Source organism: Pristis pectinata, chromosome 7, assembly GCF_009764475.1.
Source record: "Pristis pectinata isolate sPriPec2 chromosome 7, sPriPec2.1.pri, whole genome shotgun sequence".
In the NCBI taxonomy this organism is placed as follows: domain Eukaryota; kingdom Metazoa; phylum Chordata; class Chondrichthyes; order Rhinopristiformes; family Pristidae; genus Pristis; species Pristis pectinata.
Genome location: NC_067411.1, coordinates 39,644,958 through 39,672,935, shown reverse-complemented (window position 1 = coordinate 39,672,935; position 27,978 = coordinate 39,644,958). Strand labels below are relative to the sequence as shown.

At 42.2% G+C, this 27,978-nt stretch overlaps 1 protein-coding gene across 1 annotated transcript in view; it reads left to right on the top strand.

The window, feature by feature from the left end:
- Positions 1-2,183: 2,183 nt before the first annotated feature.
- ptar1 (protein prenyltransferase alpha subunit repeat containing 1) overlaps positions 2,184-27,978 on the top strand; it is a 40,442-nt gene continuing 14,647 nt past the window's right edge. The window contains exons 1-6 of the mRNA XM_052020203.1: positions 2,184-2,269; positions 3,005-3,174; positions 18,034-18,100; positions 22,983-23,087; positions 26,241-26,448; positions 27,251-27,570. Coding sequence (XP_051876163.1) covers positions 2,184-2,269; positions 3,005-3,174; positions 18,034-18,100; positions 22,983-23,087; positions 26,241-26,448; positions 27,251-27,570 — 956 coding nt within the window. The remainder of the gene's footprint in view (positions 2,270-3,004; positions 3,175-18,033; positions 18,101-22,982; positions 23,088-26,240; positions 26,449-27,250; positions 27,571-27,978) is intronic.

Here is a 27,978-nt window from a genome sequence, read left to right as displayed (position 1 = left end):
CCTTTGATAAAGGACCAAGATATTATTAGACAAAGTTAAAGTGCACAGTATTGGGGGTAAAATACTGGTGCAGATTGTGGCTGATAGAAAACAGACAGTAGGAATAAAAGTGTTATGTTCAGGTTGGGAAACTGTGATCAAGGAGGTGCAGCAGGGATTGGTTTTGGGTTGACCAGTCCAGGCGAAGTGTCTTGACTCGAAACATCGACTGTCCATTTTCCTCTATACATGCTGCCTGACCTGCTGAGTTCATCTAGCTGTTTGTTTTTTGCTCTGGATTACAGCATCTGCAGTCTCTTGTGTTTCCACTGTTCCTAGTTTTGGGGATCTGGCTGTTTGCAATCTAAATCAATGAGCATGCCAAGTATAGTATATACATGTTTGCAGACGATACAATGCCAAATGGGAGTATGGACTGGTGTAGGCTTCATGGGGTACAGACAGGTTTAGTGAATGGACGAGTACAAGGCAGATGGAATATAATGTGGAAAAATGCGAGGTCATCTATTTTGTTAGAAAAAAATAGAAAAGGAGTGCATCTTTTATATGGTGAGAAGTTGAAAGGTGTTCATGTTTATAGGGACTTGGGAGTCCTTGTACATGAGTCTCTGGAACTTTGGAGGCTAAGGGGAGACCTGATAGAATTTTTTAAAAATATAGAGGCATAAATAGGGTAGATAGTCAGAGTCTCTTTCCCAGAGTAGCAATGTCAAATACAAGAGAGCATTGCTTTAAGGTAGGAGGGGTAAATTTTAAGGGAGATGTGCAGGGCACATACTTTACACAGAGAGTGGTGGGTGCCTGGAACGTGCTGCCAGTGGTGGTGGTGGAAGCAGGCACAATAGTGGTGTTTAAGAGGTACTTAGACACATGAACGTGAAGGGAATGGAGGGATATGGATCACCTGCAGGCAGATGGCATTAGTTGCATTTGGCATCATGATCGGCACAGAGATTGTGGGCTGAAGGGCCTGTTCCTGTGCTGTACTGCTCTATGAGTCACTGATAGCTAACACGGAGGTTCAGCAAGCAATTAAGACAAATGGCATGTTGATTTTAATTGCAAGAGATTTCCAGTACAAGAGTAGATATGTCTTTCTCCAATTATATAGAAACTCGGTGAAGCCATTATATCTATGTATAATATTATAATATCTCTAGTCTCCCCATCTATAGAAGGATATACTTACAATAAGAGCGTGATGTCGGCTCATCAGATGAAGGTTCATCCTGGGATGGTGAATTGGTTGTTTTAGGAAAGATTAAACAGACTAGCTGGGTACCCTCTTAATTTAGAAGAATTAGCAGTGATCTCATTGAAACACACAAAATTGAAGATGATACATTTCCTGGCTGGAATGTCTAGAACCAGGGGTCTCACAAAATAGGAGCCAGCCGTTCAGGACAGAAATTGGGAAAATCTTCTCCACCTAGAGCGTAACGAGTCTTTGGAGTTCTCCATCCAAGAGGGCTGTAGAGGTTCAGTCACGGGCCATATCAAAAATTGTGATCAATAGATGTTTAAATATGGAATAATGGGATATGGGGATAGTGCAGGGAAGTGATGCTGAGGTAAAAGATCAGCCATGAATGGCAGAGGAAACATAAGGGGCCGAATGGCCTACTCCTGCTTCTACTTCTTATATTTTGTGGCGTGACCTTTAGAATAAAGATCATCTTTAAGGACCCCCTCCAATGGTGGCTCTGGACTTGTGATCATCCACTGCAGTGAATAAGTACACCCCTAGTTCTGGGGTGGAGAGAGAATCAACCTTGTTGGTTGCACATCTGCCCTTGCCCAAAGAAATTGCACAAACCCCTTAGCAGAGGGTACAGCTGCATGGGCTGAAGAACACCGTGAATCCCGTGACCCCTCCTTTTTTTAAAGTAGACTGTGGTTTTGCATTCGTGCATAAATTAATATTTTACACCCCTTTCCAAAAACTAATGTTGGGGGTGGGGGGAGCTGACAAGCAAAACCGCTTTTAAGTTTGCACATTTTGCAGAGACTGGAATGGGGGTGTATTTGGGTGGGGGATGTTGCAGCAGTAATCTCGGGGCTGCTCCTGGGGGTGTCAAGTGAGGTCGCTCCGTGTGGGTGTCCTTTTAAAAAGTAAAGTGTATTTTTTTCCCCCTCTCTGGCTTGCCCCGGAAGTATTGCAGTCGGCGAGGGGAGTGAGGAAGATGGCAGAGTCGGAAGAGGAGGTGAAGTTTTTGGTTCAGAGGGTTGTCAAAGACATTGCCAACGCTTTCAGGAGGAACCCCAACATGTAAGCGGCAGCGGCAGCGACAGCCCATTCCCCGCACCCCTGGCTCACCCAGGCACCGCCCAAAACAAGCCGGAATCAGCGGAGCAAGTTAAAAGGATGGGATTTTTTTTTAAAAAAACAGAGGTGGGGGGGGGGATTGTTGGTGGAAGGAAGACTTGGAGGTTAAGCTAAAGAGGGCCAGGGCGGAGCATACATTGGCGAGGAGGAATCGAGCAGGGGTTGGGGTTGATTGAAAGACTGTAATCAGTTAATAGAGAGGGGGGCAATGGAATTGCAAAATTTGCGTTTAGTTGCTTGCAAGCTGCTGGTTCAAAGGCAGTCGCGGCTGGTCTGTGCATAATGCAGTTTCCTTGTGAGGCCCCGGAAAGGGAAAAAGACCCCTTCCTTGTTGCGCCGTGTCCGTCTGTCTTTATTTATATTGAGGAATTCTGTGGGGTTGCTGCAATTCAGGTTTAAGGCATCATTACAGCTTCTGCTTTCCTGCATTTGGAGGTTGTGTGTGCATTTTGTGTGTGTGTTAGCTTTTGCTGATATTTATATTCTGTTGGTATTTTGATGCATTTTCACATTGCTGATTTCTAGTATTTTAATTTACAGTGGGTACAAATACTTGCAAAACAACAGAAGACTCCAATTTAGCAAATGAATGTAAAAGGTTTCCTTAAAATCCTATTGTGCTTTAGCTCCAGTGTGAACGTGAGGTAATTTACCTTCTCCCATGTTTTCTCTTTGCAGTGATGAGATTGGATTGATTCCATGCCTTGAAGCCAGGTACAACCGGAGTCCCGTAGTACTGGTGGAAAATAAACTTGGTTTAGAAAGCTGGTGCGTTAAACTACTCTTGCCCTTCGTTCATAGTAAACTTGTTCTCTACAGGCAGAGAAAGCTGTGGTTAGACAGGGATGGTAAGTGGCAGATATTTTGTACTAACTGTTGAACTAGATGTGACCATCGAAGAGTAAAACCAATTTTCTTTCGAATTGTTTAACTTCTTTGTAGTGTGGGATAATGACTATTTGAGGTTATATAATTTCTTTAATATAGTAAAACTGGAAAAGGTCTTTCATGAGAGCACTGTTAAACAAAGTGTGACACTAGAGATTAGATGGCAAAGAGCAGTCGATGCAGAAGGGCTAAAGGGGGTACTTGAAGGAGGGGTGAGAGAAGGAGAGGTTTATGGAGGGAATTGCAAAGGTTAGGACATGAGCAAGTGAACCCTTAGAGCCGTACAGCACAGAAATGGGCCCTTCGGCCCACCATGAATTTATTGGCTTATTATTATCACTTGTACTGAGGTACAGTGAAAAACTTTTCTTGCAAACCGATCGTACAGGTCAATTCATTGCACGGTGCAGTTACATTGAGTTAGTACAGAGTGCATTGATGTAGTACAGGTAAAAACAAAACAGTACAAAGTGTCACAGCTACAGAGAAAGTGCAGTGCAATAAGGTGCAAGGTCACAACAAGGCGCTGACCTTTTTGCCTGTGTGCGCTAATCCCATTTGCCTGCATTAGGAGTGTATCCTTCTATGCCTTGCCTATTTAAATGTCTGTCTAAATGCCTCTTAACCATAGTAATTGTATCTGCCTCCACCACTTCTGGCAGTGCGTTCCAGATATCAACCACTCTCTGTGTTTTTTAAAAAAAAATCTTGCCCCCTCTGATCCCCTTTAAAACTGCATGCTCTCACCTTAAACCTATGCTCTCTTCTTTTCGATACCCCCCAACCATGGGAATAAAATTTTGGCTGCCTCAGGTCAATGGCTGCTATAGGTGAAACAATTTAAAAAGTACTGGGAATGAACAAGAGGCCAAAGTCAGAGAGGTATAGAGATTTTCAAGGATTGTGGGGCTAGAAGCAATTGGAGATACTGAGGTGACAATAACAAGTGGAGCGGAGAGATTTGAAGATACATAGTTTTATGGGCTGGAGGCAGTTGCAGAGAGAGAGGAATAGATTGAAATTTTACCTGGTATTCCTGGTTCAGGATCCTCTCCAGGTCTGGGAGCGTGGGTTAGTACAGATGTGATTGACTGCCCAGAAATGGGTGGTATGTGTCACCTTTGTTCATCTTGGTTTATTAGCTCTGCCTTCCACACATGGATAGGTCACTTTTATTACATTTTCCAAGTGTTGGGTTATTCTGGAGTGATTCCTACGCCTCATTCTGTTTCCAAGCTGTCATTGTACATTTCTTTGCATCAAGTTCCATGCATCCATTGATGTCACCCCTCTGCCATGGACCCATGAGAATCATGGTTATGCATGTGGGCCAAATCCCCCTTCAGAATTTCTGTTCATCTCCTGTGGCAAATTAGTGGTTCATCAGCACTTGTGGTAGCAGTATTACTTTTGAATATGTTGGCGTTAGGACCTTGGCAAATCTAACGAAAGAGAGGACTGGCATTTGTTTGCAAACGGCTCTTTTGCAACTTCAGGGCAACTTTTGTGATGTGGTCCTGGTTGTAATGTAGGAACACAGTAGCCAACTTACACACAGTAAGTTCCCACAAATGGCAATGTGGTAATGAGCAGATCATCTGTTTTAGTAATGTCGACTGAGGGATAAATGTTGGTCAGAACTCTGGATAATCTTTCTGACTCTTTCAAAATAAGCTTTTTCATCCATCTGATTAAGCTCCAATCTGCTCAATTTTTCACCTGAAAGATAGGATCTCGGGCAGTGCGGGTCTCCCACTGTATCGTCAGCCTGGAGTGAGACTTGAACCTGCAACCTTCTGATTCAGTAGGTGAGAGGACAACCCACTGAGTCATTGCTGTGTAAATAACAGCCCTATTTTAAATGGCTCCTAGTAGCCAGTTACCATGTTCCTGCTTGTATTTTATTCAGGTTTTTGTTAATATCTACATATAAAATTAGCAGATGTCCTCCAGTTGTTAAGGGAAAGAGTTAATTTCGTGGAGCCACCTGTGAAGGGTTTGATGTTCTACGATGGTAAATATTTTCTATTGTAGCTTAGAGGAGCAATTTTACAGAATTTTTTCAAGGACAATTATCTTCCATTGAATAGGATGAGCTCTTTTTTTTTCTACCGATTGAAGTTCATGAAAGAAGGAACTATCCACCCACCCAGTCCTGGAGATTCCAGTTTTAATTAAGTTCACTGGTGCCTGTGGCATCATCAGGAATCATCTAATCAAGTGAAGTTTGTTCCTGGCTTAAGATTTGACAGACATTATACTGTAGATGGCTTCTTTCCTCTAGTTAATTTCTTGACTTTAAGAACAAGCAAGTATCAAGACTGCTGTGTGGTCTGATGACTCCTGTCCTTGTTTATTTTTAAATTAAAACACCTAGTTACCAATTTGTGTCACCACCTCCTTTTGCAATAAATTGGCATATAGAACACTACAGCACAGTACAGGGCCTTCGGACCACAATGTTGTGCCAATATTTTATCCTGCTCAAAGATCTATCTAACCCTTCCCTCCTACATAGCCCTCCATTTCTCTCATTCACGTGTCTAAGAGTCTCTTAAATGCACCCACTGCTCTTTGTGTAAACAGAAAAAAAAACTTACCCCTGACGTCCTCCCATATCTTCCTCCAATCACCGTAAAATTATGTCCCCTCATGTTAGCCATTGTTGCCCTGGGAAAATATGCCTTGTGTTTCTCAGATATTCTCTGACTGAATGCAACCCATTTGGGTCTATGACAGATCTCGAAGACATCCCATTCCCTCATTTATTGCCCTGTGAACTATTTTCTCTATCTCAGGCACATCAATATCACCCTGATTCTCTTATCACCCAGCTACAGTAGTGGTAATTTACAGTAGCCAATTAACTTGCAAACCAGTACTACTTTGGGATGTGGGAGGAAGCAGGAGGGCCTGAGGTGAAACCCACATGGTCACAACAGAAACTGGCAAGTTCCACACACCCAGCAGCCAAGATTGGGATCAAATCTAGATCACTGGAGCTGTGAGGGAGCAGCACTACCTGTTTTGTAACTCTCCCACCCAAAGTGATTGTTCTTGCATCTGAGTCACAGATTGTGTTCAAATTCTAATCCCTCTACTTCATGATTTCTTCTCATTCTATTTCCAAAACAGTCATCTATCCATCAGTCACTGCAACAATTAAGTGCAGTATTGAGGGTGTGCTGCACTGACAAAGGTACTGTCTTATGAATGAGATGGTTAGTGTTTTAGAGTCATAGGGCAATACAGCACAGATGCAGGCCCTTCAGCCCAATGAGTCCACACTGACCACAGTGCTCACCCAGCTAGTCCCAATTTCCTGCGTTTAGCCCATATCCCTCCAAGCCCCACCCCTCCATGTACCTATCCAAGTGCTTCTTAAATGACACTATTGTACCTGCCTCCACCACTTCCTCTGGCAGCTCATTCCATATACTCATCATCCTCTGGGTGAAAAAGTCGCCCCTTGGGTCCCTTTGAAATCTTTCCCTTCTCACCCTAAATCTATGCCCCCTAGTTTTGGGCTCCCCTACCCTGGGGAAAAGACTGTTACCATCCATCTTATCTATGCCTCAGAATTTTAAACATTTCTATAAGGTCCCCCCTCATTTTCCTACGTTCCAAGGAATAAAGACCTAGCCTGGCCAACCTCTCCCTACAACCAGGCCCTCTAGTCCTGGCAACATCCTCGTAAATCTTTTCTCCACTCTTTCCAGTTAACCACATCTTCCCTATAACAGGGTGACCAAAACTGTACACAGTACTCCAAGTGCAGCCTCACCAGTGACTTGTACAACTGCAACATAATGTCCCAACTCCTGTGCTCAATGCCCTGATGATGAAGGTCAGCATGCTAAATGCCTTTTTCACCAGCCTATCTACCTGTGACGCAACTTTTAAAGAACCTTGCACGTACTCCTAGCTCTCTCTGTTCCATTACACTCCCTAGTGCCCTCCTATTCATAGTATAAGTCCTACACTGGTTTGACTTTCAAAAATGCATCACCTCACACTTATCTGTATTGAAATCCATTTGCCACTCCTCAACCCACTTCCCTAACTGATCAAGATCCTCCTGTAACTATGATAACCTTTCCCACAATGAACAACTCCTCCTAATTTCATATCATCTGCAAACTTACTGATCAAGTCTTGTGCAATTGTGTCCATATTATTTATATGAATAACAAATAACAAGGGTCCCAACACTGACCCCTGTGGCACACCACTGTCACCAGCCTCCATTCTGAGAAACAATCTTCAACCATCATCCTCTGCTTACTACCTCTGAGCCAATTTTGAATTCACCTAACTAGTTCTCCTGGGATTCCTTGAAACCTTAAAGACTAGCCTATCATGCGGGACCTTCTCGAAGGCCTTGCTAAAATCCAAATAGACAACATCCAATGCCCTACCCTCATCTACCTTTTTGGTTACCTCTTCAAAAAAACTCTAAAAGGTTCATCAAGCACGACTTTCCACGCACAAAGTCATGCTGACTCCTAATCAGAGTCCTCCTGTCTATCTAAATGCTGGTAGATCCTGTCTCTCAGAACTCCCTCCAGTAACTTCCCCACTACTGGTGTCAGGCTGACCGGCCTGTAGTTCCCTGGCTTGTCCTTGCTACCCTTCTTAAACAACATTAGCCACCCTTCAGTCTACGGGAACTTCACCAGTGGCTAATGATAAAGCAAATATCTCTGCAATGGCCTCTGCAATTCTTCTCTAGCCTCCCACAAAGTCCAGGGATGCACTCAGTCAGACCCTGGGGATTTATCCAGCTTGGTGCACTGTAAGACTGTAAATACATTCTCCCTGGTAATACGAATGTCCTCCAAAACATCACCTCTTGTTTCCCTCATTTCTTGAGCAACCATGATTTTCTCCTCAGTAAACACAGAGGAGAAATATTTGTTAAAAATCCTACCCACCTCCTGCAGTTCAAGACGTGGGTGGCCCTGCTGATCTCTAAAGTGACCTACTCTTTCCCTCACCACCTTTTTATTCTTAATATAACTATAGAACCTCTTGGGATTTTCCTTAACCCTATGTGCCAGATCCATCTCATACCCTCTCTTTGCCCTCCTGATTTCCCTCTTTGAGTATTCTTTATCTTTTTATATTCACAAGGGATTCACTCGTCCCCAACCTTCTGAACCCAATGCATGCTTCCTTTTTCTTGACCGGAGCCTCAATATCTCTCGTCAGCCAAGGTTCCCTAAACCTGCCACGTTTACTTTTCACCCTAACAAGAATGTGCTGCTCCTGGAGTCTTGATGTCACACTCTTAAAAGCCTCCCACTTGCTCTTCATTCCTTTCCCTTCAAACGGGCTCACCCAATCAACCTCTGCCTAATTCCCCCAAAATTAGCCCTGCTCCAGTTCAGAACCCTAACCTATGATCCTGTCCTATTCTTTTCCATCACTATCTTAAAACTAATAGAATTATGATCACTAGAGCCAAAGTACTCCCTGACTGCCACTTCGGTTAATTGCCCTGCCTCGTTCCCTAGGAGAAGGTCCAGTATTGAACCCTCCCGAGTAGGGCCCTCCTTATATATTGACTCAGGAAACTTTCCTGGACATTTCACAAATTCTACCCCGTCCAGGCCCTTAAAACTCTGAGTAGTCCAGTCAATATTGGGAAAGTTATAATCTCTCACTAATACAGCCCTATTATTCTTAGAACCATGAGCAATTTCTCTACACACTTGCTCCTCAAGTTCCTGCTGACTATTGAGGTGGGGGTGGGGTTTCCATAATACAGCCCCACTAGAGTGACCCTCCCCTTGTTTCTAAGTTCTACCCATATGGCCTCACTGGACAATCCCCCAAGAATGTCATCTCTAAGTACTGCTGTCATGTCCTCCCTTATCAAAAAGGCAACACCCTGTCCTCACTTGCCTGTCACGCCTGAAGCATCTGTATCCTGGAATACTGAGCTGCTTGTCCTGCCCTTCTCTCAGCCATGTTTCTGTTATGGCTGTAACGTCCCAGTCCCCAGAGCCAATCCATGCTTTGAGTTTGTCCACCTTGCCTGTTGAACCTCATGCATTGAAATAAATGCAGTTTAGCTCAGTATTCCTTTCCCTGTCTTTTACTATGTACCTGACTATCCTGATGACAAACCTTGCTCTTGCTGGCTATTACTTTATCCCATGACTTGCTCCTGCTCTGAGTCCCACCCCCCTGCCAATCTGGTTTAAACCCGTGTAGCATTAGCAAATTTCCCTGCAAGGATAGTGGTCCCTCTCTGGTTCAAGTGCAACCCGTCCCTCTTGCACAGGTCACCTCTACCACAGAAGAGATCCCAGTGGTTCAAGAACCTGAATCCCTACCCCCTTGCATCAGCTTCTCAGCCACGAATTCATCTGGCCTGTCCTTTTATTTTTGACCTCGCCAGCACGTGGCACTGGGAGTAATCTAGAGATCACTACCCTCAAGGTCCTGCTTCTTGCCTTACTCTCAATACTCATTCTGCAGGATCTTATCCCTTTTCTTGGGTGCATGTATAAGAACTAACAGCAATATTTTTCAATGTATGAGCATTCTTCCTATTTTCCTGAAAAGATTTATCCCACAGATAATATTAGTTTAGAAATAAAAAGCTCACTGCAGCAGATAACCAGATATGTGCAAATAGGTTGCAACATTTCCTACATTTTATCAGTGTCAATTCTAGTTCATTGTTTGTGAAAGGCACTATATTAAGTGCTCTATATCAACTTCTCTTTTGACTCCTCCCACTTTCTCCAAATGCTCCAGATTCCAGCATCTGCAGAATCTCTTGTGTCTATGTTAAGTGAAGTTTCTTCCTTTTGATGGTGCATTTTATACCACAAATAACGCTGCTTCCAGTGCTTAATTAGATGTATGTCTGGAAATTTAAAAAAGGCTAGGATCTTTTTCTTTTTCAATCTTTTTATTAGTTTTCAAATTAATACAGATTAATATATCAATGTTTATGCATGTAATACAAAGAGATCAGGAGAACAATCATGACATGGATAATCATAAAGAACAATAGAGTATATTAAAAAAATGTAGATCCAACGATCTGTTAGTGAATGAATATAATATAAAAGAAAAAGATTTATTATAAAGTATAAAAGAAAGAAAAAAAATCCCCAAAACAATAAGAAAAATTATAAACAATATATCAAACCAAACTAAGCTAAAGGAAAAAAAAATTTCAAAAAAAAAACTGGACTAAAATTTCTCAATAGAAACAGAGCAATATTATGTCATTAACTCCGTTCCTCTAAATTGAAAGGTTATTATGAGGCGATCTATATCATGTGAAAATATTGAATAAATGGACTCCAAACTTCCTCGAATTTAAGCGAAGGATCAACAGTACCACTCCTAATTTTTTCCAAGTTTAAACGTGATATAGTTTGAGAGAACCATTGAAAAGTAGTAGCGTGTATTGGATCCTTCAAAAAAAAAGCCTAGACTCAGTAGAGTGACCATGAAGTTACCAGATTCTTTTAGAAGTCCATCTGATGCACTAATTTCCTTTCCAGAAAGAGATCTGCCATCCTTCCCCAGTCAGGGCAACTCCCAAACGAGAGGAAAGTAGTTTTCTCTTAACTTCCCTGTCAAATGGGCCAGGGTAATTTCCTCTTTCTGCTGAAGGTTGATGTAAATGAAGCATTAATGTCCAAGGTAATGCCTTGGGATCCCTGCTCTCTACCAGCACAGCACTTTGGCCTGTGTGGCACTATATATTTTTAAACAGTAATAGCTGGTGTACTTTACACAGGAATGAACTGGATTTATACAACATCTCAATTGAGTTTTTTGTATGGTACCATATTTGGAATTAGCACGCATCAAATGTTGAAGGTCGTGATAATCTGACATGACCATTCTCTCTGTAGCGATGGAGAGTATTTTAAAGTCAGTAGTCTTAAATCTTCACTGTAGCATTGACTTTTCACAGTAGTTGTACCCAGATTCAAAATGAATAGCTTCTCAAATATCTTGTAAGTTGTTACAAGACCATAAAATGTGGAAGAAATTAGCTCCTCCAATTGTGAGCATTTAAATTCTTCCCTAACCTTCACACAGTGTCCACGTGCACAGTGTGGTGCAGTGATCAAATTACCAGACCAGTAATCTGGACTAACAATCTAGTGAATTGAGTTCAAATCCCACCAGGAATTTAAATTCCAGGTTATGAGTTGATTTGAAAAGAATGAGCCTCTCCAATGATGACAGTGAAAATGACTGGATCGTCATTTAAAATATAGTATTGTTCACTGATGTCCTTCAGGAGTGGAAATCTAGTCTATGTGATTGCCACCACCCCCTTGTTTCCCCCCCCCCCCCCCCCCCATGTGGTTGACTCTAATTGCCCTCTGATTATGGCCTAGCAAACAACAATTTAGCTGTACCATTGTTACCACATTCAATCACACTGCAATGGTTCAAGAAGGCTTCTTATCACCATCTTCCCAAGGGCAACAGATGTTGGCCTTGCCTCGACTGTCCAGACACTGAAAAATAGATAAATAAAACAACAAGATAGTGGTTAGTTGTACTATTGACATGTGGAAATAGGAGTGAATTCCACTGTAACAGTCAGGAATTATATGTTTGATCATTAAAGTAATCTAATAATATTAAAGTAAAATAGAATGTCCATGTGTGCAGTGCATAGATCAGTAATGGGTAACAACCTCAAAGTGAAGTTTCACATGCAAGTTGGGTTTAACCTAAGGATGTACTTTCTAAACCCCTGTAGGAGGCCCTCCACAGTCCTAAGGTGGCCTGATTTTAATTTTCCCCATTGAAAATTGATGAAATATTTTTCAGATCTATTTTTGAGGTACATTGCTGTGGTTTTCGTTTGGGTTGGTTGTTTTGAAATCTGTTTTTGTCTCGATTCAAAATTATATCCATCATCGCCTCGTCAAAAAATGGGATTTTGCAGAGTGTCATAATAACAATGTGTGTGTCCCGTACATAGCTCGTTATCAAATCAACCTAGAAATCTGAAATTTTGTTTGTAAATTAGATTTAGCATAAGAATGTGCTTAGTTTTTTTTTAAAACCTCCATAGGAGGCCCTCTGTAGCCCACAGGGGGCACAATTTTAATTTTCCCCATTGAAAATTGATGATTTTTTTTCAGATCTATTTTTGAGATACTAAATATTTGGGTGGACCTGACTCAAGTACTTTCGGTCTACCCGAACCACAAAGGAAAACTGAAAATTTGTGTGCTGAGTTTCTGCTGGAGACTAGCTACAATTTAAACCCATTAGACAAATATATCAGAGAGAAAGAGGCAAGTTTAGTGAGATATCAAAGAAATGTCTTGTATACCATTACAAGGGCTGTCTATAATGATGAAAGAATCATTTTGTCTTTGGATGCTTATTAATCTAATTTAGGCCAAAGTTCAAAGACAAAACCTGATTGCTCTGGCTGTGGTACTATCAAGCATTGCTTCAACACTTCACGGGAGAAAACTGCACATTTGGCTTTTAACCAACCTTTAAATTTGACAAATGTGGAGACTTCAACGTGTAACATTGGGTGTAGAAGTGCAAAGGAAAAAATGTTTAAAAGATTGTAAACATTGTCTAGGATGTATGTACAATGTCTCTCAAAGCAGCTACTGAAGCATTACATCGAACGTTGCAAGATCTTAGACAATAATAAATTAATAAAGAGGCGTTACCTTAGTGCTAGCTAGAGATTTTTGTCAAACACTACCAGTTATTCCACCGGGTACCAAAGCAGATGAATTGAAAACCATCATATGTTTGGGAAAATGTTAAATGACTACACTTGAAAACCAATATGCGAGCACATTTGACAGGCAATCCATCTGCTTCCAACTTACTCAAATTAGGAAATGGGGAAATTAAACATGAAAATTCAACAGGAATGATTATAATGAAAAATTTGGGTTGAAGTGTTGCATCACTTCATGATCTGACGCAAACTTTTTTCCCAGATGTCACTCAACATTATTTGAATTACCAATGATTAGGTGCAAGAGCTATTTTGGCACCAAAAAATGGCGCAGTGCAGGCAATGATTAAAGATGTTTTGAAGCTTCCTGATCAGCCTGTACAATATAAATCTGTTGAAAGACATTGGTGAAGCTGTACATTTTCTTGTTGAATTTTTAAACTCTGTCACCACCTTGAACTAAAAGGAGTTCCAATCGTGCTACCCAGGAATTTGGATCCACCAATACTAAGCTACGGTGCAAGATTATCAATTCAAAAGTTACTGCCATGTATAATTGAGGCTACTGGTAATGCCGTTGGGGAAAATTGTCTTCATCCCTTGGATACCAATTATTCCATCTGATCTACCTTTTCATTTTAAGCGACTTAAATCCATGTTCAACTTAGTTTTGTTATGAGCATTAACGAGGTGCAAGGACAACAGCTAAAAGTTGATGGTCTTAATTTAGAAACTCAATGCTTTTCCCATGGTTATCTATATGTTGGTTACTCCAGAGCTGGAGATAAAAATCTATACCTTTTTATACCAGGTTCAAAAGTAAGAAATAGTGTATTCTGAAACACTTCAACATTAATATCAAGTAAATTTACACATTGTGCATCAGTACATAATACTTAGAGAACTACATACTTTGTCTACATATTGATTTTCAGTTTGTGTTATTAGAAAATATAGTTAAATTACATAATTTTAACCCCATAAATATATTATTCCTGGAGTAATTATATATTTAGGTTAGATTTTATTTCATTTGTGTATTATGAAACCCAATTGCATGAAAATAAGTGCAACCAGCATAATTGTCAACGTAATAACCTGAGCAATGCCAGGTATAGCAGTAAGTTCTGGAATAAAAAGCTAGTCTCAGTAATGGTATCCATGAAACCACTGGATTGTCGTGAAGGCCCATCTGGTTCATGTGACCTTTTAAAGGAAGGAATCCAGCTCCCTTACTCTATTTGTGTCTCGACGTAACTCCCACCCCAAATCAATGTTGTTGACTCATAACTGTCCTCTGAAATGATCCAGCAAGCTTCACATTTTGGTCTCATTTAAGTGTGCAATAAATGTGGTTCCTGCGTCCCATGAAGATTTGAAGTAAATAATAAAACTGGTTTCTCAATTTCAGCACTTTTTTGCTCTAGAACTTTTATCTCAGGGTGTGCTCTCAGGAGTTCTTGGTTAATTTCCAATGCATGTAAGTTAGCGTTGAGGTAGTATTCCTGAGTGGCCGCCTACTCTGTCATTTTACCATATTAAGGTCTTTGAATCTTAAAGGCACACAATCCAAGTTCTTTTAATCTTATACTTGGCTCCAATTTGTGACTGTCTATTTTCCTACTCCCTTTGGAATCTGATTGTACCCCTTGGTGCCTAAATGGGGAATAACTGAGGTTTAAGAGAATAATGTACCATTTAAATCAGAAGCATTTTCTTTTTGTGTTTTTCTCCATTTCTGTTGGAAATTTGGGCAGAGAAATGGCAAACAGAGTTTAATCTAGATGTGTGAATTGTTGCATTTTGGGAGGTCAAATGTAAGAGGAAAGTATACAGTAAATGGCAGGACCTTTAGGAGCATTGATGTACAGAGGAATCTTGGGGTACAAGTCCATGGCTCCCTGAAAGTGGCGGCTCCCTGAAAGAAGGCCCATGGCATGCTTGCCTTCATCTGTTAGGGCACTGAATATAAAAGTCAGGAAGTTATGTTGCAGCTGTATAAAACTTTGGTTAGGCCACATTTGGAGTATTGCGTGCAGTTTTGGTCATAATTATAGGAAGGATGTGGAGGCTTTGGAGAGGGTGCAGAAGAGGTTCATGGGGATGTTGCCTGGATTGAAGTGTATTAGCTATAAGGAGAGGTTGAACATACTTGGATTGTTTTCTCTGGGTCATTGGAGGCTGAAGGGTGACTTGATAGAAGTATATAAAATTATGAGAGGCATAGGTAGGGTACAGAGTCTAAATCTTTTTCCCAGGGTGGAAATGTCAAATACTGGAGGACTTGGGTTTAAGGTGAGAAGGGGGAAAGTTTAAAGGAGATTTTTTTTTCACAGAGGGTGGCAGGCGTGGTGTAGTGGTCAGTGTAACGCTATTACAGTGCCAGTGACCCGGGTTCAATTCCAGCCGCTGTCTGTAAGGAGTTTGTACGTTCTCCCCATGTCTGCGTGGGTTTCCTCCTGGTGCTCCAGTCTCCTCCCACAGTCCAAAGACGTATGGGTTAGGAAGTTGTGGGCATGCTATGTTGGCGCCGGTAGCGTGGCGACACTTGCGGACTGCCCCCAGAACATTACGCAAAGATGCATTTCACTGTGTGTTTCGATGTACATGTGACTAATAAGATAAGATAGTTTTATCTCATAAGATTCATGAAACGTGTTGCCAGGGAGGTGGTAGAAGCAGATATGATAGCAATTGCCAAGACGCATTTAGATACATGAACAGGCAGGGAATAGAGGGTACAGACCATGTGCGGGTAGATGGGATTAGCTAGATTGGTATCATGGTTGGAGCAAACATGATGGGCTAAAGAGTCTATTCCTGTGCTGTGCTGTACTGTTCTATACTCTAAAGCATCTAAAGTTCGTGTTAACTTCCCCTCTTGTGATTTCCTCTGATCATTTATACAGTGTATTCTAATCCAGTAAATATCCCGTGCCTATGCTTGTAAGCCATATCAAACAGAATTTAATATCACATCACCAGTTATTTGGGCTGGATGAATAAAGTCCTGGTCAGAAGTAAGAGTAAAGAGCCTGAACAAAGGTTGAGGGATAAGATGGGGATGGAGGTTAAGAGTGGAAATTCCAGAGTTTAGGTCTCTGAAGGAACTTGGAGTGAAGGAAATCTGTATGAGAGACCCAGAATGGGAAGTATCCAGACATTTCAGGATTGAAGGACTGGAGTAGTTGGAGAGTAAAGATGCAAAGTCCTGAATGGATTTCAACACAAGGGAGAGAATCTTAATACCCAGCCATTGCCTAACCAGGATGCTGCATAAGTCAATGATCGCGGTGGATAGTGTGTGGGCAGGACTTGGACCCAGTTAAGGTGAGCAGAGGGATTTTGGATAGGCTTAAATTTACAGGGAGTGGGAGGTAGGTAGTTCAGCCAGGAAAGCATTGGTGTAGATGGGTATGTCATTTTAGCTATATAGTCCAACATTAAATTTGAGTTGTTGACTGGTGCTTTGTAATGAATGCTGTCCTATATTGAGAATTGTTGCACATTATCAAGGTATGATATACATATCACCCTATCTTCACATTCTTCTGTAGTTAAACCAGGAAAGGACTTGCGCTGTAAATGGCAGGGTCATAAAGAATGTTGTATAACAGAGAGATCTTTGAGTACCAGTAAGTAGTTCCCTGGAAGTGGTGACGGAAGTAGACGGGGTGGTAAAGAAGGCATTTAGGATGTCATTTTACAGCTGTACAAGATGTCGGTGAGACCACATTTGTGTGCAGTTTTGGCCAGCCAGCTATAGGAAGAATGTCATTAAGCTGGAAAGGGTGCAGAGATGATTCACAAGGATGTTGTGGGGACTGGAGGGCTTGAGTTATAAGGAGAGGCTGGATAGGCTGGGACTGTTTTCCCTGGAGTGTTGGAAGCTGAGGGATGATCTTGTAGAGGATTATAAAATCGTGAGAGGTTTAGATAAGGTAAATGGTTACAGTCTTTTTCCTGGGGCGTGCTAGTCTGAAACTCGAGGGCGTAGGTTTAAGGTGAGAGGGGAAAGATTTAAAGGGGGCCTGTGGGACAAGCTTTTCACACGGAGGGTGGTGGGTATGTGGAAAGAGCTGTCAGAAGAAGCGGTAGAGGCAGGTGCAATTGCATTTTAAAAGATATGAATGGGAAAGGTTTAGAAGGATACGTGTCAAATGAGGGCAAATGGGACTAGCTCAGGTGGACACCTTGGTTGGCATGGATGAGTTGGGCCAAAGGGCCTGTTTCTGTGCTGTATAACTCAATAACTCTATGTATAGAAATGTAAATTTATTCTTGTGTTACAAATAACCCTGAATCCTGTTTATGTCCTTGTGACTTGTAACACCTCCTGGTCTAAACATAATTGTAGAGAATTAGCGTGGATTTTTAAACAGGAATTTTTGTGAATTAATATCATGCAGGTTTATTATGCAATTTCTATGGATTTCATTAAAAATGTGTTTGATTTATGGAAAGATGATTGGGGTAGAAATTCATCTGTAGCATCAAATGTGTGAGAATATCATTGACCAGCTGCACTTGTTTCTTACATGTTTGGCTTCATTGGTTTCAGTCGAGCCGTTCTGTGGGGCAAGGTGAGATGGCAGGGTTGTCTTCTGAAGAACATCAATTCTCTGTAATTTGAAAGAATGAGAAGTGATCTCATGGCACACAGTTCTAAAGGGGACTGAAGTTTGGCAAGAAAGGCTGTTATTCCCTGGCCAATGAGTCCAAACTAAGGGACATGATTCCAAGACAAGGCATCTGCCATTTAGTACTGAGGTGGGGAATAAATTCTTCTCCAAGGGTTTTGAATCTTTGAACTTCTCCACTGCAAGGAGCTCTGGTGGCTGAATCGGTGAATATATTTAAGGCTGAACTAGATTTTCGGAATCCAGGAATTTGGGAAAGTAGACTTGAGGTAGAAGATCAAATGTGATCCAGTCCTGTGAGAGAACAGGCTCAAGGCCATGTAACCTAAACAGCTTGAATAAGAATAGAAGTGGTGGCCAACTCTCACACATGCAACCAAAGACTAATTTCTCCTCTGTAGTTTTTAAGTGATGTCAATGGGTGTTAATGTAGACAATTTACAATTTTTGGTTCTTCCTCTCCCCTTCAGCACTGACTGATCTCACTTGTACTCTACTGCTGCTAAATCCAGACTTTACTACAGCTTGGAACGTCAGGTACGTTACAGTAAGGATGCATCATTATCCAAGCGGTTCACTGCTTAACCCGCCTTGGGCTTAAGGGCCGATTACTGTTACTTGCACATGTCTGCAATTACCTTTTGAATGTAAAGAGGGGGTTCCAGTTTTATGGCATTTTTAAAAAATAATCTTTCTTTCCTAAAGAGCTCTGCAGCCACATTAGCATCTTTAAAGTGGAGGCATTGTCATAATGTAGGAAATGCATATTATAATATAATGACCTACCTCTTGTACCAACCTGCAGAACCCTAACCCTACCTCATTATAGGTTGCTTCTACATTGACATTAGTGTTCATTCAGCTGGGGATAATGGATCCCTAGGCTCCTGACCTTCAGTCAGCTGTGGATGAAAGGGTCCCACCAACCAATCAAGGTGTGTATTGTGACGCACATAGTTCAATGGAACACTATGGACCACCTCTTGCACAACCATGGACTTGTCTTTGTTTGTGTCTTTTCTGTTGCACCAAGGTCTTTTTGCCCAGTCTTTTTTTTTCTCTCTTCACTGTCTTGTATAGTTTATGTATGATTTATATTCTGTGTGTTGTCTGTACCTACGTGCCTGTGATGCTGCTGCAAGCAAGCTTTTCAATGTACCTGTACCTCACCCTGCTTGTGCACGTGACAATAAACTCGACTTGTCTTGATAATTGAACATCTAGAAATAAACGTGTTAATGCACTAATAGGAATAACATCCAATAGTCCAGAAAATTTGCTGGTCCAGTACAAGCAAAATCCTGAGCATGCCTGATTATCGGACCTCTAAGAATGCGTTCCCTTACTGGAGTATCAACCTTGTCTTTGCGTTCAAAACTCTGGGGTGGCTCAAAATCCCAACTTCTGACCCAAAGACAAAAGTGCTGCTTGCTGCTATGAATTTGAGCCTCGTGTATTGACTCACAGTAAGATTGTGTGTGTTTTTTTTTCCCTGTTAATGGATGGATGAGAAAGGAGGGATATTGATTGCTGGCAATGTATTGAGGATTTTATCTTTCATATTGGCAATGTAAGAGCACTCTGAAAGATCCAATCAATATTAACTAAATAGAAGATGGTGAAAATGATCTGTGAGTTGGGGGCGGGGGGGGGGGTAAATCACTACAATAACGTGCATTTATATGGTTCCTTCGGCATCACGTAACAACAGGAACATACACAAAATTTTAGAACAGGAAAGAGGAGAGCTGGATGGAGAAAGTTGTGAAGGGTATTATGACGGTTAGGTCGGTAGGGTAATTGGCTACTGTAAATTATCCTGAGTGTTGGTGATGGGGGAATTGGGAAGTTGATGAGCATGTGAGAACAGAATACAGTGTAACTGTTTTACTCAGAGATAGCATTAATTCAATGGGCTGAATGGCCTTGAGCAATATCAAAATCTGAAGTTCTAGAGCAGCTAAAGGCATGTCTACCAATGGTGAAGCTGAAGTCTACGATGGGCAAGGGAGATTTGAAGAGTTAGCAGGTTTGTTGAGGGTTGTGGGCCAGAAGAAGATCAGAGCTAGGGAGGGGGTGGATCAGTGACAATGGGTTTGACTTTTAACAGCAGCTTGAGGTTAAATCCAAATTCTAGTAGAGCTGCTGCCTCACAGCACCAGAGACCTGGGTTCATTCCTGACCTTGTGGTAAACACAAAGCTACAGACTGTTGTGGAAACCCCAGTATCCTTAGAGGGACTGATTTCAGACCAGTTAATTAGGTTGGCACAATAGTACAGCAAGTGGAGCTCCTGTTTCACAGCTCCGGAGACCCAGGTTCAATCTTGACCTCGGGTGCTGTCTGTGTGGAATTTGCACATTCTCCCTGTGGTGATCCTAAAATCATGCAGGTTGATAGGTTAATTGACCACTTAACAAATCGCCTCTAGTGAGCAAGTGAGTGGTAGAATCTGGAGGAGTTGATGAGAATGGAGAAAGAATAAAAAAAAATTAATGTAGGATTAGTGTAAATGAGAGATTGAGTCCGCTACAATCATCACTGGGCTGAAGGGTTTCCATGCTGTATCGCTCTACGATATTGTCTAGTGTGTGTTCAGTAGCTTCACATTTCAGCCTGCTTTTATCCATGCCCCTTGGGTTTTTACTAAATATTGTGCAATAAAATTCCTTTTCTAAAAGTCATGCATTCTTTAAATTATAGATTACAAATGAGAGAGAACAGCTACCGGTAGCAGGTACTGTGTTATGTGGCCATGCCAGTTGGAGGAACAATCTGTGTATACATGTGTTCACTAGGAGCAAGATGAACTGTAGCAAATAGTCCCTGTGCAAACTCACCATGCAGATGTGCCTACTCCATCTCGGGTTGCTTTTGGCATTCGGGATGGGATTGTCTAATTTTTTTTGTCCATTTTAAACAGTTTCTTATTGGTCTTTTGGATGAGATGTTAATGCCAGGTACTGTCTGCTCGCTTGAATGAACCTGAAGGATTCCACAGCATGACTGAGCTGTGTTGAAGAGAGGCAAGATCTCTGTTCTGGCCAATGTTTGTCCCTCTGAATCCTCGTATATCTGTAAGAAGAAAAATCTTGCCATTTTCACATTGTTGTTTGTGGAAGCCATGCTCAAATTGGCCGTCGTATGTCCTAATATGACAGCTCTGCTTGAACTGGCATGATGGGTTGAATGCCCTGCTCTGTGCCTTGAAACCAAGTTACTCAGATCTACACTGGTATCATTGGCACCGCAGGCCATTCTTGCATCAACTAAACGATGAAATGGCCTTTCTAATGAGAAAATTAAGGTGTTTGAGACGAGCACTGAAGTCAATTTGACCACATAACCAGCTACATCCTATCCTACAGAGCAGTTGACTAGTTTTGAAGAGTGAAGTTGGCAATCAGTCGGGCCTTGGCTTTTCCTATAGATGAACATGAGAATTTACAAGATATCCAATGAACCACCTTCAGTCAGCACCGCTTAATTATGTCCTTTAGCTCACTGAGTCTGCTCCTACCACTATCTACTTCCACTAGTCCCATTTTTATTCTTCCCACATTCCCATCAACTCCCCCTAGACTCACCTACTCACTAGGGGCAATTTATAGCGGCCAGTTCATCTATTAACCCATCTGTTTTTTGGATGTGGGAGGAAACCAGAGGAAGCCCACATGACCACAGGGAGAAGGTGTAGACTCCCGATGACCATACACCTGAGATCAGGATTGAACCCAGATCGCTTTGAGCCATAAAGTAGCAGTTCTACCAGCTGTACTGCAGTGCTGCACTGTATTTCAGTGGCAGTAAGGTGCCAGAGTTGTGTTGAGGGCAGAAGATTCAACATAGTGCATGAGTTTGCACCTGTAGTTACAACCCAGTAGTTCAATATTTAAAAACTGTTTAACCAGTAATGCATTTGCATCAAAGAGTAACTCTCTGGACAAGCTCCGAAGCTAACTGTTGTTGGGCATAATAAGAGTGTGGACGTTGCTGTGAGATTTAGTTTATGAAGGACTTGTTCAAGGAATGTGGACCTTGATGGAAAAGCCAGGTTCTTTGTCCATTCCTAATTGTCCCCTGAACTGAGTGTCTTGGTGTCATACAGCACAGAAACAGGCCCCTCGACCCACCGAGTCTGCACATTGAGCACCTATTTTAACGCTAATTCTACCCTAAGCCACTTTATTCTCCTCACATTCCCATCAATCGCTTCTTAGCTTCTACCATTCATCTACAGACTAGGGGTCATTTACAGTGGCCAGTTGGGATGAGGGAGGAAACTGGAGCATCCAGAGGAAACCCACGTGGTCACGGGGAGAACTTGCAAACTCCACATAGCCAGCACCAGAGGTCAGGATTGAATCTGGGTCTTGGAGCTATGAAACAGAGCTCACTCGTTGCACTATTATGCTGTCCTAATTTAGTGGTCTGGAGTCAGACCTATTAAGGATATTAGGTTTTTGGGTCTTTCATGAGGACCAGGAGGGTTTTCACAACAGTCTGGTGGCTTTGTGTTTGCTATCATCAAGGACCCCCACTATCTGGGCCATGCCCTCTTCTCATTGCTGCAATCAGGCAGGGGGTACAGGAGCCTGAAGATGCACACCTCAGGGTTCAACAACAGCCTCTTCCCCACTGCCATTAGGTTCTTCAACTGACCTGAAAGACCCTAATTCTACCTCAGACTATATTTCCCTCAACTTGCACTGATGTTATGATGTTATTTTTGTTGATTGTGTCATGTAAGTTATGTATAATTTGTGTTAAAGTTTATGTAATTTATGTTTGTCATGTTTGTAATGTACTGTGCTGCTGCTGCTAAAAGCTGATATTTTCTTTCATGGCATTTATACTCTGGGTGTATATGCCTGTGACAATAAACGTGAACCACCAGGTTTTTATACCAGACTTAATTCAATTGCTGGAATTTAAGTTCCTCAGCAGGCATGGTGGAAGTGAAGAAGTTACGGTCAGTAGTTCAGCCTCTGCCATATACTAGCCTGTATCACCATGGGTGCGGATTTGAGCAACAGTGGCAAATTCCCTTCCCTGAGGGCAGCCAGGTTTTAGCAACAGTCCCAGTCACTTCAGGGTCACTGACTATCCTCTTCCAAGCTCTGTTTGTTTTAAAGTTGCTGTAGGTGGAATTTGAACTCTAAATCTTTGGATATTTAGTTTTGGTCTCTGGATTCTGTTAAAGCTAAAACTATTCCTTTGCCAGGAAAGACTGCCTGTTGAGATATGATTAATAATGACTGTGATTAAATGATTTTGTAGAAGGTATAATTAGTATTTGAGTGCTTCAGTTTAGCTGAAAAGGGATATCAGTTGTGTCTATGTTTCACTTTGCCTGATTAATAACTGGAATCTGCATCAATCAATGCAACAAGACAATGACGCTGATATTATTTTCCAGAAAGGAATTGGTACAGCTCGGAGCCTTGGATCCCCTTAAAGACTTGTACCTTGGAAAATTGGCCTTAACAAAGTTCCCTAAAAGCCCAGAGACTTGGATCCACAGGTGTGTAAATTAACACTTGTTATAACATTTTTGAAGAGCTCTGCTTGGATCATGTCCCCAAAGTTTTCCTTGGAGTATGGATGAATTACCGAGACAATTTTAACAATTACTTATGGAGCAATTCTTGGGCCAAGATGGTTCGATAAGAATTAGAGACCTTGTTTTTCCAGACAAAGTTGATATAAATGAGAAAAAATGTTCAGGATGACCTATCTTCCACCTATTTTTCACCTCTCTAGATGGCTACCACCCTGTTGTAGGTGTCAGGGTAAAGCACTAGTAAGACATTCTCACCCTTGAAGTTCTGCAAATTAATGAGAGCCCAACTTATCTGTATAATAATATCATTCACCTGCCTCAGTTCCATTTCCCCAGCACCTTTGGCAAGTAGTCAATAGAAATATAGACAAGACAGCATTACTATTCTGATGCATTACTGTCAGTTTACGTTGTTCTTGCAGATTTCATAGTACAGAAGGATTTACTATAATTGTATAGGAAGGCTACAGGAGCCAAGCCAACTTAGAAAATAATAGTACTTCTGTTTCACACAGCAGCAAGTGTTTTAGCTCAGGTTGACCTTGGAGTTGAGCCTCTGCCCAGTTCCTGTACCCCACCCAAACACGAACTCCCATCGGTTACTTGGCTTCAAGCTGATCTTCAAAGTCTGCAGGGGCTTTCTAGTTGTAAGCAGCAGGCTCTCCTCACAGAACTGCTTTTGCATGTTTGTGAATGTCCATCTCTCCATCATTCGGAATTTAGCGATGGCCATAAGAATGATTATAACAGTCTTAAATCTTGATCGATATAGTTTGCACCTGTAACAATTTCACAAACCACAATTTGCCCACAAAGCACTTGCCATTCTGTGTGGAACAGTTAATTTGATAACTTGGGATTCACTTGCAAATGCTAATCTATACTTAACATACTATTTTAAGAACTGGTGGTTTTAAAATGTTAGATTACAACACTTAAACAGGAAAGTACTGAAGCAATTAAATACATAAAATCAAAAATAGTATACTACCACATACTTGCCCTTCTCCCTCTCAGTCATTCTCCATTCAAGTGAATCAGCTGTCTAGTGCCAGGCTTGGCAGGTTTTCCAGTAAGTGTGCGGTAACTTGTGCTCAGCGTGTAGGCTCCATCGGAATGCAGTCGGGAAGTTGTCGTGGATCAGCTTTTTGTAGAGGTTGAGGGCTTGGTATTGTATTGGGAGTCTCGGACTTGTGCTGAGTTACTAAATCAGCTGCTAGCAGTTCCGTGTGGGAACAGCAACCATTTGTGGCCCTCGACTTCTGGCTTATGGAACTGTCGCAAGTTACAAACTCTATTCGTTGACCAAGGTTTGACATTGTTGTAGTATGCATACTTCTTGACCTTTTCCAGGAAGAGGTATACACACTAGAGTAGAACAGCCTTAATCCACCCCTGCACCATAGAGATTCTATGTTCACCTTGTGCAGCTTGAAATGGGATTTGTACTGAGTGGATGACATTTCCCCAATTGCCAGACTTGGACCTGGTGCTTGATGTTGTCATGCCTCTTGCAAGTAAATAAAGGGTCATAGTTGGACAGTTTTGGAACTTGCTTCCATAGGGTTGCATTTGGCCCATTATCTCTCTAAACCTTTCCAGTTCATGAACCTGTCCAAATGTCTTTTGGATGTTGTAATTATACCTGCCTGTACTGCTTCCTCTGGCAGCTCATCCCACATATCCACCCTCTGTGTGAAGAAGTTGCCCCTCAGGTCCCCTTTAAATTTTTCCCCTCTCACCTTAAATTTATCCCCTCTGGTTTTAGACTCCCCTCTCCTGGGGGGGAAGACTGTGACCATCCACTTATCTAATCCCTTAATTTCCAATGTATTCTGTTCATTTCTGCTTTAGGAAAAGAGCTCAATTCATTTACATCAGTTTGTTGCTTGCTGAGGTTACTAATCAATGCAGGCAGGATAAGGATGTTAACTGATTCCTTTCTTTCCCTGATGAGTATAACTGAGTTTATAATGAACTGTTTTGTTACAAGTATCATTCTTTTGCGTATGACCTAAAACATCCTTTAATGTCTGTATCAGCCTTTCGTTTGGCAGCACTCTGACCATTTATTCTTCACCCGCCAACCACCCCTGGTGCACTGTAGCTGCAGTGAGCTCTGTCAAAAGTTAGACTGCCACAAGTCACCAATCCTTCAATAGCGCCTCACAAACCCATAGCTTTTGCCTCCCGTGGGAACACCACCAGCTCCAAGTCTCTCTTGCGACGCCATTTCTTCATCGCCATTGGATCTAAATCCTGGAAGTTCCAATCCAAGATTACTGGAGCACCTTTGCTGAGGGGAACGTTTACAGAGACCTGAGAGGCAGGTTTATCCACACACAGGGTGGTGGGTATATGGAACGAGCTGCCAGAGGAAGTGGTAGAGGAGGGAACAATTACAAAGTTTAAAAGATACTTTGACAGGTTCATGGATGGGAAAGGACTTGAGGGATATGGGCCAAATGGGACTAGCTCAGTAAGGCATCTTGGTTGGCATAGATTCTCAAGAGTCAGACTCTTAAACGACCTCTCGTATACTAAAGATGAATTGCTGATCCTCCAGTCTACTTTGTTTACTTTGCACTGCACTTTCTCTGTAGCTGCTACACTATATTCTCCTTTCTGTTTTACTACCTCAACATATTTATGTGTGGCATGATCTGACTGAATGACACACACACACAAGTTTTTCCACGGTATCTCAGTACACATGTCAATAAATAAATTCCAATTCCAGTTTATGCCCCCAACCTCTGCTAAGTCCTGCCAGTTTGCCCCTTGTTGGTATTCTAAATGCACCTCAGTTAGTTCTCCCTCTGTTCTGAAGGAACCATCCCCAACCTAGTCCTTGTGACTAAATCTCTCCAATGACTTTCTGCATTTCCCCTACACACTCCTTCCTGTAATGTAAGCAGCTCTAGTGCCCTCGCAGATTTGTACACCAGCTTCCCCAGGGCTCTCTGTTCCTTTGTTGTCCTGTCATCCATCCTAATTAAGTATAGCACCTCATTATTACAGTGGAGAATGTGAGTTGCTGTAAGTTGTGGCTTTCATAATGTTGAAAAACTGGCACTGCTATCTGATCCCAAGTGCTGTTTTATTTCCCAAAAGGCGCTGGGTATTTCAGAAGGTCATTCAGGAACTCTGTCTTCCAAATTCGAGGAATAATTCAGGAATCGTCTCAACAGAACAAATGCATCGAATAATCCAGGATGAGATGGCTGTGTGCTCTGCAGCTGCCGGGAGGTATCCGAGTAATTATAATGCCTGGTCCCATCGGATCTGGATCCTGCAGCATGTGGCAAAGTGCAATCTCAAGGTATGATCGTTAACCCTTCTTACCAGTTTATGATGAACACAGGCCATTCAACCCAACTGGGCTGTGCTAGCATTTACGCTCTACAGGAGCTTGTTCATTAGGTTGTATTGGTGGTCGCTTGTTTTGGTCTCTGCCCACTCTCCCTGCAGAATGTTTTCTCTTCTCACCTATCAAAACCCTCTAAAGCTCTCTGTCAGATTGCCCCTTGGTCCTGGCTGGAGTAAAGAAATTGGTTTATTATTGTCACATGTACTGAGGTACAGTGAAAAACTTTGCATGCCATCCATACAGATCCTTTCACGAAATCAATACCTTGAGGTAGTACAAGGGAAAAACAATAACTGAATGCAGGATATAGTGTTAGAGTTACAGAGAAAGTGTAGGCAGACAATAAGGCGCAAGGCCATGATGCGGTAGGTTATGAGGTCAAGAGTCCATTTTATTGTACTAGGGGCTGCTCAATAGTCTTATAACAGTGGGATAGAAGCTGTCCTTGAGCCTGGTGGTGCGTGTTTTCAGGCTTTTGTATGCTCTGCCTGATGGAAGGGGGGAGAAGAGAGAATGTCCGGGGTGGGAGGGATCTTTGATTATGCTGGTTGCTTTTCTGAGGCAGCGGGGTCTAGATGCAGTCCATTAATGGGAGGCTTGTTTTTGTTCTGTGCTGACCTGTGTCCACAACTCTGCAATTTCTTAGGGTCTTGGGCAGAGCAGTTGCCCTACCAAGCCGTGATGCTTCTAGATGGTGCGCTACACTGTTCAGTTTGTCTCTGGTGGTTTACTATTTGATCTGCGTTTTCTCCAGATTCTTCTTGATGAATTGTCCAGCACCAAGTACTGGGTATCCACCCACGTGTCGGACCACAGCGGCTTTCATTACCGTCAGTTCCTGCTCAAGTCTGTGGCGGGCAATGCCAAGAGCACAGCCATTACAAGCACTGGGGGGTTTGGGAGGACATCTGCACACAAAGACCCCCACGCTGACCTTCCTGCGCGTGGGAAGGAGGAAGGTGCGTCTGTGGAAGAGTACACCGCTGACGTGCCCCTCATGATTGAAGAGGAAATGGAACTTTGCTCCGATCTCATTGAGTCTTACCCAGGACACGAGGCACTGTGGTGTCACAGGTAAACTGACGGAAATGAATTGATCAAAAATATTTCCTCTCTGGAGGTTGTGGAAATGCTCGCCATTCTTGGTGGGGAACACAAGGTGCAGAGAAAATAGGTGGCCCCAACATTGATTCCAGTTTGATTGACCTTTTCAGTAAGGACGTAATCATTTGGTTTAGTTGGGTTGCGGACTCAAATACCAATCCAGAGAGTTGAGCCCCAAGTCAACTCTGCCATTCCCAGGACAGTTCTGAGGAAATGCTGCATTGCTGTAGGGTCTGCCCTTAATGCGAAGGTTCTAAACAGATACTGTAAAGAGTCGTAGAGAGAGATACAGCACAGCAATAGGCCCTTCAGCCCACTGAGTCCACACCGACCATCAACCACAATTTATTTACACTAATCTTTTACCTTACACCATTT